General features: G+C 52.3%; 2 protein-coding genes across 2 annotated transcripts in view; both read left to right on the top strand.

Annotated features, from left to right (window-relative positions):
• The window catches only part of adar (adenosine deaminase RNA specific), a 68190-nt gene extending 63784 nt beyond the window's left edge, over positions 1 to 4406 (top strand). The window contains exons 7-9 of the mRNA XM_033015911.1: positions 66 to 219; positions 669 to 840; positions 4309 to 4406. Of these exons, the coding sequence (XP_032871802.1) occupies positions 66 to 219; positions 669 to 840; positions 4309 to 4406 (424 nt within the window). The remainder of the gene's footprint in view (positions 1 to 65; positions 220 to 668; positions 841 to 4308) is intronic.
• A 1451-nt stretch (positions 4407 to 5857) lies between these two features.
• The window catches only part of ube2q1 (ubiquitin conjugating enzyme E2 Q1), a 48827-nt gene continuing 41878 nt past the window's right edge, over positions 5858 to 12806 (top strand). Inside the window, exons 1-5 of the mRNA XM_033015876.1 lie at positions 5858 to 5862; positions 6398 to 6517; positions 9076 to 9209; positions 12030 to 12212; positions 12620 to 12732. Coding sequence (XP_032871767.1) covers positions 5858 to 5862; positions 6398 to 6517; positions 9076 to 9209; positions 12030 to 12212; positions 12620 to 12732 — 555 coding nt within the window. The remainder of the gene's footprint in view (positions 5863 to 6397; positions 6518 to 9075; positions 9210 to 12029; positions 12213 to 12619; positions 12733 to 12806) is intronic.

Genomic DNA, 12806 nt, shown 5'->3' with positions numbered 1-12806 from the left:
CTGCCTGACCCGCTGAGTTACTCCAGCTTTACTCTGTGTCTAATCTCTCTCTCTCTGTGCCGCAGGTTCACGTACCAGGCCAAGGTGGGTGGCCGCTGGTTCCCGCCGGTGAGCTCGAGCAGCAAGAAGCAGGCGAAGCAGGAGGCGGCCGATGCTGCGCTTCGCATCCTCATCGGCGAGGGGGAGAGGGCAGCGCGGTCCGGGGATTTCTGCTCCGAGGTTGGCCCCGCCACCGGGTTTCACCACTAGCCGCCTTGTGTGCTGTTACCCACCGTCTAGCTGTTGTGTGCTGTAACCCCCCCGGCCCCCGTCTAGCTGTTGTGTGCTGTAACCCCCCCGGCCACCGTCTAGGTGTTGTGTGCTGTAACCCCCCCGGCCACCGTCTAGGTGTTGTGTGCTGTAACCCCCCCGTCTAGCTGTTGTGTGCTGTAACCCCCCCCCGTCTAGCTGTTGTGTGCTGTAACCCCCCCCCCACCCCCCCGTCTAGCTGTTGTGTGCTGTAACCCCCCCTCCTGGCCCCCGTCTAGGTGTCTTGTGCTGTACCCCTTTCCCCCCCCCCCCGTCTAGCCACACGCCGTGCTATTACCCCCCGTCTAGCCGCACGCCGTGTTATTATCCCCCATCTAGCCGCATGGTGTGCTGTAACCCCCCAGGTCCCTGTCTTGCAGCTGCCCATGTCCGGCGGGACCATGCACGACCAGATCGCCATGCTCACCCACCAGTGCTTCAACAACCTGACCACCCGCGTCCAGCACAGTCTGCTGGGACGCAAGATCCTGGCCGCCATCATCATGAAGCGCGGAGACGATGACCTGGGGACCACCGTCAGCCTGGGCACTGGTATGTCACCACCGGGGGGGGTGTCCTGGGATGCCAGGACTTTCGTATGAAGAAAGACTGGATAGACTCGGCTTGTACTCGCTAGAATTTAGAAGATTGAGGGGGGATCTTATAGAAACTTACAAAATTCTTAAGGGGTTGGACAGACTAGATGCAGGAAGATTGTTCCCGATGTTGGGGAAGTCCAGAACAAGGGGCCACACACAGTTTAAGGATAAGGGGGAAATCTTTTAGGACCGAGATGAGAAAAACATTTTTTTTTCACACACAGAGAGTGGTGAATCTCTGGAATTCTCTGCCACAGAAGGTAGTTGAGGCCACAGTTCATTGGCTATATTTAAGAGGGAGTTAGATGTGGCCCTTGTGGCTAAAGGGATCAGGGGGTATGGAGAGAAGGCAGGTACAGGATACTGAGTTGGATGATCATATTGAATGGCGGTGCAGGCTCGAAGGGCCGAATGGCCTCTACTCCTGCACCTATTGTCTATGTTTCTATGATGACCTGGGCGCAGATACGTCACCACCGGGGGGCGCTGCGCGCTGACCGGGCAAGGGTGAGCCACCATCATTGAATGGCAGAGTAGACTTGACGGGCCAAATGGCCTCATTCTACACCTATCACCTACAAGACTGTTGTATATTAGTACGAGACGATCATTGTCAAACCCTGTCTGTAAATCTGCGTTAGAATTCCTATCGCACGCAAACTCCTGTTCGGTTGGTGGCCGAAACAGTCCAGAAGATGGAATGTAAATAATTCTGTCCCGTCAAATGGATTAATTTATTGCTTTGTCAGTTAATCTCCAGTCTTCTCATCCGTGCAGGCTGACGCGCGTAAAAATAGTTGACCATCTGTCAGGGCAACAGATTCACTGAAAACAAGAGCCTTCATTCCAGTCCGAATATTCTGCAGGAAGGGACTGCAGATGCTGGTTTAAATCGAAGATAAACACAAAATGCTGGGACAGGCAACGTCTCTGGAGGGAAGGAATGGGCGGTGTTTCGGGTCGAGACCCTCCTTCAGGCCGAGAGTCAGGGGAGAGGGAGATGCAGAGATAAGGAAGTGTGAGGTGTGAAATTGAGACAAAGGGGGTGGAGATCATGGAAATTGTAGAGTAGATTGTGGAGGGAAGGGATGGGTGGCGTTTTGGGTCGAGACTGGTCGGTGCGGACTCGGTGGGCCGAAGGGCCTGTTTCCGCACTATCTCTAAACTCAAGTAAAAGTTCAAGTGAGTTTATTGTCATGTGTCCCTGATAGGACAATGGAATTCTTGCTTTGCTTCAGCACAACAGAACATAGTAGGCATTGAGTACAAAACAGATCAGTGTATCCATATACCCTAATATAAATATATACACACATGAATAAATAAACTGATAAAAGTGCAAATAACAGATAATGGGTTATTAATGTTCAGAGTTTTGTCCGAGTCCGAGCTGTGGGGAAGTAGCTATTCCTGAACCTGGATGTTGCAGTCTTCAGGCTCCTGGACTTTCTACCTGTAGCTATCCCTGAGCCTTGGTGGGCGGCGCGACCGACGTCGCAGTGGCCTCTGCAGTCTGTCTGTGTATGTGTGGTGGGTGGGGGAAACTTTTAAATCTCTTCCCTGCACGGGGACCCGACCTGTTCCCTGTCGGGTCTCCGTTGTCGTTGGGGCCCAGCACCGTGGAGCGGCCTCCAACCGCAAGGACCTGGGGGCCCAGTCGATGAGCTGCGGACCAACCATCGTGGAGCTGGCCAGCTTCGGAGCGTGGAGAGCTGCGGTGGCGCGCGGCTGTGACCCGACTCCGGTGGATGGTGACACGCCGGTCCCCGGTGGGAAACTGCTTTGCGGGGCACCGGCAACGGCGACTTCTCCCGCCCGAATTGCGGGGTTGAAAGTGACCTGGAGCGGGGCCTTACATCGCCCGGCGCGGCTTAAAATGGCTGCGGACTTGCTAGCGCCCGCCGGGGGCTCCAACAACAAGACCCGGAGCGGGGCCTTACATCGCCCGGCGCGGCTTAAAATGGCTGCGGACTTGCTAGCGCCCGCCGGGGGCTTTGACTTTGACATCGGGAGAAGAATGGAGAGCAGGGGAGAGACAAGACTTTGCCTTCCATCACAGTGAGGAGGAGATTCACTGTGATGGATGTTTGTGTAAATTGTGTCGGTGTGTGTCTTGTATGACTGCAGAAACCAAATTTAGTTTGAACCTCATGTGAACTAAATTAAACTCGAGGTGTACAAGATCTCGCCCATTCCTTCTCTCCACAGATGTTGCCTGACCCACTGAGTTACTCCAGCACTTTGTGCCTGCCTGCCTTCGGTTTAAGCCAGCGTCTGCAGTTCCCTCCTGCACAAGAGTCGTTGTCAGTTAGATTAGGGAGATTTGAAACATCATCAGCGGAAAGCTTCGACCATTTTAATGTTTAAGAGGGAACTGCAGATGCTGGAAAAATGGAAGATAGACAAAAAATGCTGGAGTAACTCAGCGGGTGAGGCAGCATCTATGGAGCGGAGGAATAGGGGTCTCAACCCGAAACGTCACCTATTCCTTCGCTCCATAGATGCTGCCTCACCCTCTGAGTTCCTCCAGCATTTTTGTCTACCTTCCATTTTAATGTTAGTAAGCAAATGGAGGATAATTTCTGAACCTCGCAGTTCATGGCTCTGTTGTACGTTTTAGTTTGTTATCCGTCGAGTCTAAGGATAAGGGGGAAGTCTTTTAGGACCGAGATGAGAAAAACATTTTTCACACACAGAGAGTGGTGAATCTCTGGAATTCTCTGCCACAGAAGGTAGTTGAGGCCACAGTTCATTGGCTATATTTAAGAGGGAGTTAGATGTGGCCCTTGTGGCTAAAGGGATCAGGGGGGTATGGAGAGAAGGCACGTACAGGATACTGAGTTGGATGATCAGCCATGATCATATTGAATGGCGGTGCAGGCTCAAATGGGCCAAATGGCCTACTCCTGCACCTATTTTCTATGTTTCTATTCAGCCCTTCCAGCCAGCACCGCCATTCAATATGATCATGACTGATCATCCAGGATCAGTACCCCGTTCCTGCTTTCTCCCCATATCACTTGATTCCGTTAGCCCTAAGAGCTAAATCTAAAGAGTCTGTCCCATTGTACGAGTTTACCCAAGAGCTCTCCCGAGTTTATAATAATTTTAATTTTTTTAAATCAAACTCGTGGTAAGTACGTAGCGGGTACGTCGGAGCTCGGGACGTCTCCTAGATGTGGCCCTTGTGGCTAAAGGGATCAGGGGGTATGGAGAGAAGGCAGGTACAGGATACTGAGTTGGATGATCAGCCATGATCATATTGAATGGCAGTACAGGCTCGAAGGGCCGAATGGCCTCTAGTCCTGCATTTAATTTCTATGTTTCTATGAGTCCTGTCTTTACAGACCTGCGGGTAATAATGTCACTGCTTGCGTCTCGGTTCATACGATGGCTAAACACTCTTGCATCTTGATGACAGGTAACCGGTGTGTCAAGGGTGAGGAGTTGAGTCTTAAAGGAGAGACGGTGAACGACTGCCATGCCGAAATCATCTCACGAAGATGCTTCATCAGGTAAAGAGCCGGGGGGGGGGGGGGGCTGGAGACCACCAGGGTCTCGCGTCATCCTTGTGATTGAGGCAGTGCAGCGTCGGTTCACCAGATTGGTCCCTCGGATGGCGGGACTGTCATATGAGGGAAGATTGAAAAGACTAGGCTTGTCTTGACTAAGACTGGAGTTTAGAAGGTTGAGGGGCGGGGGAATCTTATAGAAGCACGTAAAATTATAAAAGGACCGGACAAGCTAGATGCAGGAAAAATGTTCCCAATGTTGGGCGAGTCCAGAACCAGGGGCCACAGTCTTAGAATAAAGGGGAGGCCATTTAAGACTGAGGTGAGAAAAACCTTTTTCACCCAGAGATTTGTGAATTTGTGGAATTCCCTGCCACAGAGGGCAGTGGAGGCCAAGTCACTGGATGGATTTAAGAGAGAGTTAGATAGAGCTCTAGGGGCTAGTGGAGTCAAGTGGAGGCCAAATCACTGGATGGATTTAAGAGAGAGTTAGATAGAGCTCTAGGGGCTAGTGGAGTCAAGTGGAGGCCAAATCACTGGATGGATTTAAGAGGGAGTTAGATGTGGCCCTTGTGGCTAAAGGGATCAGGGGGTATGGAGAGAAGGCAGGTACAGGATACTGAGTTGGATGATCAGCCATGATCATATTGAATGGCGGTGCAGGCTCCAAGGGCCGAATGGCCTCTACTCCTGCACCTATTGTCTATGTTTCTAAGAGAGAGTTAGATAGAGCTCTAGGGGCTAGTGGAATCGAGGGATATGGGGAGAAGGCAGGCACGGGTTAATGATTGGGGACGATCAGCCATGATCACAATGAATGGCGGTGCTGGCTCGAAGGGCCGAATGGCCTCCTTTTGCACCTAGTTTCTATGTCTTCTGGACGAGTGTTTTCCATAGAGAAGAACCCCGGTTTTAGTTATAGAGTCACGGAGTGGTAAACATGTCATTGGGCCCGACTTGCCCACACCGGCCAACATACCATACCAGAGGACTTCATTCATCCTAGATGGGAAATTGGTCTGCCAACAGTCATAACACACAACAACATACATGAAATGTGAACTTAAAGTGACCAGCGGAAAGTCCAGGATTCAGGATGTGCAAAGAATGGGAAGGAGGGGAAAAGGGGGAGGAGAGTCAGTCTCGGCCTACCCCACGACAGAAGGGGAAGGAGTCGTACAGTTTGGTAGCCACAGAGAAAATGGATCACCTCTCGAAGACAGACACAGAGTGCTGGAGTAACTCAGCGGGTCAGGCAGCATCTGTGGAGAACATGGATAGGTGACGTTTCACAGAGTGCTGGAGTAACTCAGCGGGTCAGGCAGCATCTGTGGAGAACATGGATAGGTGACGTTTCACAGAGTGCTGGAGTAACTCAGCGGGTCAGGCAGCATCTGTGGAGAACATGGATAGGTGTAGTTTTGGGTTGAGACCCTTCTTCAGACATGTCAGGGGAGAATGAGGTACAGAGATAAGGAAGGGTAAGGTGTGAAAACGACATCAAAGGGGATGGGGCTCAAGGAACATGTAGAACTGATCGTTGGGAGAAGGGGACAACAAAGCAAACAGATAAAATGTTATCAGAGACAGTCCGACTGGTGAAAGAACTGGGAAGGGGGAAGGGATAGAGAGAGGGGGAAAGCAAGGGATACTTGAAGTTGGAGAAGTCAATGTTCATACCGCTGGGGTGGAAGCTGCCCAAGCGAAATATGAGGTGCTGTTCCTCCAATTTGTGCGCTGGGCCGCACTCTGACAGTGGAGGAGGCCCAGGACAGAAAGGTCAGTGTGGGAATGGGAGGGGGAGTTGAAGTGTTGAGCCACCGGAAGATCGGGCTGGTTTATGCGGGCTGTGCGGAGGTGTTCAGGGAAACGCTGGCCTAGGCTGTGCTTGGTGTCGCTGATGTCCAGGAGCTCACACCTGGAGCAGCGGGCACCGTAGATTAGTGGGTTGGTCTGTGTGGTTTTCTCAGGCTGCTGTTGTTGCTTCATCCTCCGCAGGTTCCTATACAGCGAGTTGCTGAAGTACAGCCCTGACGAACCAGCCGACAGCCTCTTCATGCCGGCCCAAGACAACAGGCTGCAGATCAAACCCGGAATAACGTTCCATCTGTACATCAGGTCAGTCGAACCTCGGCCCCCCCCCCCCCTCATCTTCCACTCATTCTATGATGCTTCTTTGTAGCATTGTTTGTTTTTGCAGCTACCATTCTTGTGCCGACAGTCACGAACATTTATTGAACGTCTGAAGAAGAGTCTCGACCAGAAACGTCACCTGTTCCTTCGCTCCATAGATGCTGTCTGACCCGCTGAGTTTCGCCAGCATTTTTTGTCTGCCTTCGACTCTTCCTGCATCTGCAGTTCTTTCTTAAACGTTTATTGAGCGGTCTCTTCTGGTGAACCAGGCTTGTAGCTGCTGGGTTACACAAAATTGCTGGAGAAACTCAGCGGGTGCAGCAGCATCTATGGAGCGAAGGAAATGGGCGACGTTTCAGGCCGAAACCCTTCTTCAGACTGATGGGGGGTGGGGGGGGAGAAGGAAGGAAAAAGGGGAGGAGGAGGATGCCCGAGGGCGGGTGGGAGGGTGGGAGGAGACAGCTAGAGGGTTAAGGAAGGGGAGGAGACAGCAAGGACTAGCAAAATTGGGAGAATTCAATGTTAATGCCATCCGGACGCAAGGTCCCCAGGCGGAATATGAGGTGCTGTTCCTCCAATTTCCGCTGCTGCTCACTCTGGCAATGGAGGAGACCCAGGACAGAGAGGTCGGATTGGGAATGGGAGGGGGAGTTGAAGTGCTGAGCCACCGGGAGGTCAGGTAGGTTATTGCGGACTGAGCGGAGGTGTTCGGCGAAACGATCGCCCAACCTCCGCTTAGTCTCCCCGATGTAGATCAGCTGACATCTAGAGCAGCGGATGCAATAGATGAGGTTGGAGGAGATGCAGGTGAACCTCTGTCGCACCTGGAACGACTGCTTGGGTCCTTGAATGGAGTCGAGGGGGGAGGTGAAGGGACAGGTGTTGCATTTCTTGCGGTTGCATCGGAAAGTGCCCGGGGAGGGGGTGGTGCGGGAGGGAAGGGAAGAATTGACAAGGGAGTTGCGGAGGGAGCGGTCTTTGCGGAAGGCAGACATAGGGGGAGATGGGAAGATGTGGCGAGTGGTGGGGTCACGTTGGAGGTGGCGGAAATGGCGGAGGATTATGTGTTGTATTTGCCGGCTGGTGGGGTGAAAGGTGAGGACCAGAGGGACTGTAGCTGCTGGGTCTGTGCTCTCTCCCCCCACCCCGAGTAACAATAGACAACAGGTGCAGGAGTAGAGGCCATTCGGCCCTTCGAGCCAGCACCGCCATTCACTGTGATCATGGCTGATCATCCCCAATCAGTACCCCGTTCCTGCCTTCTCCCCATATCCCCTGACTCCGCTATCTTTAAGAGCCCTAGCTAGCTCTCTCTTGAAAGCATCCAGAGAACCGGCCTCCACCGCCCTCTGAGGCAGAGAATTCCACAGACTCACAACTCTCTGTGAGAAAAAGTGTTTCCTCCTCTCAGTTCTAAATGGCCGACCCCTTATTCTTAAACTGTGTGTGTGTGGCCCCTAGTTCTGGACTCCCCCAACATGGGGAACATGTTTACCGCCTCTAGTGTGTCCAAACCCTTAATAATCTTATATGTTCCAATGAGATGGCCTCTCATCCTTCTAAACTCCAGAGTGCCCCGTTCCTGCCTTCTCCCCATATCCCCTGACTCCGCCATCTTTAAGAGCCCTATCTAGCTCTCTGTTGAAAGCATCCAGAGAACCGGCCTCCACCGCCCTCTGAGGCGGAGAATTCCACAGACTCACAACTCTCTGAGAGAAAAAGTGTTTCCTCGTCTCAGTTCTAAATTGCCGACCCCTTATTCTTAAACTGTGTGTGTGTGGCCCCTGGTTCTGGACTCCCCCAACATCGGGAACACGTTTCCTGCCTCTAGCGTGTCCAAGCCCTTAACAATTCCACAGACTCACAACTCTCTGTGTGGGGGAAAAAGTGTTTCCTCGTCTCCGTTCCAAATGGACGACCCCTAATCTTTAAACTGTGTGTGTGTGGCCCCTGGTTCTGGACTCCCCCAACAATCTTGGTGCCCGCTTACTTGCCGTGTCCCCCCCCCTTGGTCTCGGCGGCCCTGTTCCGCAAGCCCATCTTAATTCAGTTTAAGGTGCTGCACCCCGGTGTTAGACAGTGGAGGTACGAAAAGACCGACACAAAATGCTGGAGTAACTCAGCGGGACAGGCAGCATCTCTGGAGAGAAGGAAGGGGTGACTTTTTATTTTTTATTTTAACTTTTTATTAGAAGTGAGTACAATAATGTGGCACCTTTCTTCAGGTGCCAAATATATATTGGCATGTTACATTTTATGTACAGCTTTCTTTAAATGAAAGAGAGGATGAGAGACTAGATAATAGAGAATAGAAAAACATGTGATGTGAAAATGAAAAAGGAAGAGAGAGGAGATAGGAGAGAATTATTTATATTCTTGAGCATCTTTCACCCGACGTTTCTGGTCGAGACCCTTCTTCAGAACGCAGAGCCGGCAGCAGATGACCAGGGAAGGGAAGGAGCCCACAGTGGCCCATTGTGGGCTGGGGACGAGGCGATGCGATGTCCCGGCCTGATCTTGTGTGTGTCCCCCCCCCCCCCCAGCACGGCCCCCTGCGGAGACGGCGCCCTGTTCGACAAGTCGTGCAGCGAGCCACCCACCATGGAGGGTGACGAATCGCACCACCCGCTCTTCGAGAACCCGAAGCAGGGCAAGCTGCGCACCAAGGTGGAGAACGGTGTGTCAACCCCCCCCCCCCCCCTCCCCAACGCCCACAGCGCCCATGTGGACCAACGTCCGTCCGTCCCACCCAGCGCCGACCAACCTTTTCCCAGCCCCCCCCACCCGTTGTCCCGTGAGGATGACTGGAGGCCGTTGCTTGCTTGCCAAGATGGCGTCCAAGCCGGGCGTGCTGGCCTCAGAAGCAGATCGCCAATCACATCGTACACACGCTCGCCCCACACACTCTCTCAACACTCCACTCCCACAGCAACACGTCCCAATGTGACCTCAATGCCCACCGACTATCCTTGATCGGACTTTGCTGGCTTTACCTTGCACTAGAGGCTATTCCCTTATCATAGAGTCACAGAGTGATACAGCGTGGATACAGGCCCTTCAGCCCACGTTGCCCACCCTAGCCAACATGCCCCATCTACACTAGTCATAGAGTGATACAGTGTGGAAATAGGCCCTTCGGCCCAACTTGCCCACACCGGCCAACATGCCCCATCTACACTAGTCCCACCTTCCTGCGTTTGGTCCATATCCCTCCAAACCTGTCCTATCCATGTACCTGTCCAGCTGTTTCTTAAACGTTGGGATAGTCCCAGCCTCAACTACCTCCTCCGGCAGCTCGCTCCATACACCCACCACCCTCGAAAAGTGTGGAAAGGTTACCCCTCAGATTCCTATTAAATCTTTTCCCCTTCACCTTGAACCTATGTCCTCTGGTCCTCGATTCCCCTACTCTGGGCAAGAGACTCTGTGCGTCTACCCGATCTATTCCTCTCATGATTTTATACACCTCTATAAGATCACCCCTCATCCTCCTGCGCTCCAAGGAATAGAGTCCCAGCCTACATGTGCGTCTACCCGATCTATTCCCCTCGTGATTTTATACATGTGCGTCTACCATGTATACGAAGGAACTGCAGATGCTGGTTTATAGACTCAAAGTGCTGGAGTAACTCAGCAACGCAGCGGGACAGGCAGCATCTCTGGAGAGAGGGGAATGGGTGACGTTTCGGGTCGAGGCTCAGACCGCCATCTGCAGTTCCTTCCTGCGCAAGTGTTCTCTTGCCGCTAGCTGGTGAGCTGGCAACGAGAGCTACACGAGACACTAAACTAAACCAAAGATCTTATAGCGGAGCAAGATAGGCCACTCCTGGGAAATGCAATGGGCTGACGTGTAGTACGCTACGGAGCGGATTGTGGGCACCATTTTAGTAACCGGAACCTACCCGACCCGACCCAACTCCGCCATAAGATCTTTGGTAGAAAGCAGAAATGTAAGGCTAAATGGCAGATTTTCAGACAGGAGGCTGTCATTCAATAAAAAAAAATATACACACTTGAAATTAAGAAAGGATTACTTGCTGTTACCAGTCCGGCAACCACCTGCAACCTGGAAACCTTGGGTGGGGCGCAAAGTCTCCAGAGGCTTCCGTTCAGGTTTCCTAAGTGGGACAGGGGCTTAAGCATGCAGGTACAGCAGGCAGTGAAGAAAGCGAATGGCATGTTGGCCTTTATAACAAGAGGAGTCGAGTACAGGAGCAAAGAGGTCCTTCTGCAGTTGTACAGGGCCCTAGTGAGACCACACCTGGAGTATTGTGTGCAGTTTTGGTCCCCTAATTTGGGGAAGGACATTCTTGCTATTGAGGGAGCCCAGCGTAGGTTTACAAGGTTAATTCCCGGGATGGCGGGACTGTCATATGCTGAGAGAATGGAGCAGCTGGGCTTGTACACTCTGGAGTTTAGAAGGATGAGAGGGTATCTCATTGAAACATATAAGATTGTTAAGGGTTTGGACACGCTAGGGGCAGGAAACATTACTTGCTGTTACCAGTCAGAGGAAATAGCATTTTAAGGGAAGTTTAACCTTTCCTATGCACAAACCTACCCAGATATTTTGGTACGTGTTGTCGCGGGCATCTTCACCAGGCGCGAGCGGGATGAGGTTGGCTGGGAGATCTCGCAAAATGTGGACCAAAGATCTTATAGCTCCGCTGTAAGATCCTTTGATGCGGATGCTGTTTGGGAGCAAAAAAGCAAGATTGGCAAGGGTTGGTAAGGGTATGTTAGCATTCATAGCAAAAGGATTTGAGTATAGGAGCTGGGAGGTTCTACTGCAGTTGTACAGGGTCATGGTGAGACCACACCTTGAGTATTGCGTACAGTTTTGGTCTCCTAATCTGAGGAAAGACATTCTTGCCATAGAGGGAGTACAGAGAAGGTTCACCAGACTGATTCCTGGGATGGCAGGACTTTCATATGAAGAAAGACTGGATAGACTCGGCTTGTACTCGCTAGAATTTAGAAGATTGAGGGGGGGATCTTATAGAAACTTACAAAATTCTTACGGGGTTGGACAGGCTAGATGCAGGAAGATTGTTCCCGATGTTGGGGAAGTCCAGAACAAGGGGTCACAGTTTAAGGATAAGGGGGAAATCTTTTAGGACCGAGATGAGGAAAACATTTTTCACACAGAGAGTGGTGAATCTGTGGAATTCTCTGCCACGAAGAGTAGTTGAGGCCACAGTTCATTGGCTTATTTAAGAGGGAGTTAGATGTGGCCCTTGTGGCTAAAGGGATCAGGGGGTATGGAGAGAAGGCAGGTACAGGATACTGAGTTGGATGATCAGCCATCATCATATTGAATGGCGGTGCAGGCTCGAAGGGCCGAATGGCCTCTACTCCTGCACCTATTGTCTATGTTTCTAAGATGGCGTAGGCTGGTTGCTAAAATGGGTCCTATAATCGCCCATGACCGTACTACGTGTTTTGCGTAGGAGTAGGCCATCTTGCGATCTTTGAACTAAACTGAATGGCCCTGCAGGTGAGGGGACGATCCCGGTGGAGTCGAGCGACATCGTGCCCACGTGGGACGGCATCCAGCACGGGGAGCGGCTGCGTACCATGTCGTGCAGCGACAAGATCCTACGCTGGAACGTGCTGGGCCTGCAGGGAGCTCTGCTCTCCCACTTCATCCACCCCGTCTATCTCAGCTCCATCACTCTGGGTAAGTACCAGGTCCCCTGGACAATCAGTGGCAGCAACAATGGGCCCCGATGTTGGGGGGTGTCCAGAACCAGGGGCCACACACAGTTTAAGAATAAGGGGTCGGCCGTTTAGGACTGAGATGAGGAAAAACCTTTTCACCCAGAGAGTTGTGAATCTGTGGAATTCTCCGCCACAGAGGGCAGTGGAGGCCGATTCACTGGATGTTTTCAAGAGAGCTTGGGGTTAACGGAGTCAAGGGATATGGGGAGAAAGCAGGAACGGGGAACTGATTGTGGATGATCAGCCGTGATCATATTGAATGGCGGTGCTGGCTGAAAGGGCCGAATTGCCTCCTCCTGCACCTATTGTCTGTGTTTCTGTGTGTCTCATCCCGGGTAACCACCTGTGTTCTTCCCCCACCCTCAGGCTACCTGTACAGCCACGGGCATCTGGCGCGAGCAGTCTGCTGCCGCATGTCCCGCGATGGAGACGAGCTTCGTGCAGCTCTGCCGTACCCCTACATCCTCAATCACCCCCTGGTACGTCCGTCCGTCTGTATAACACTGGGGTACAGTACCCCACTCCCTCCCCCCTCTCTCCCCCACCCCCCCCC

Source organism: Amblyraja radiata, chromosome 47, assembly GCF_010909765.2.
Source record: "Amblyraja radiata isolate CabotCenter1 chromosome 47, sAmbRad1.1.pri, whole genome shotgun sequence".
Classification (NCBI taxonomy): Eukaryota; Metazoa; Chordata; class Chondrichthyes; order Rajiformes; family Rajidae; genus Amblyraja; species Amblyraja radiata.
This window is presented reverse-complemented; position numbering and strand designations above follow the sequence as displayed.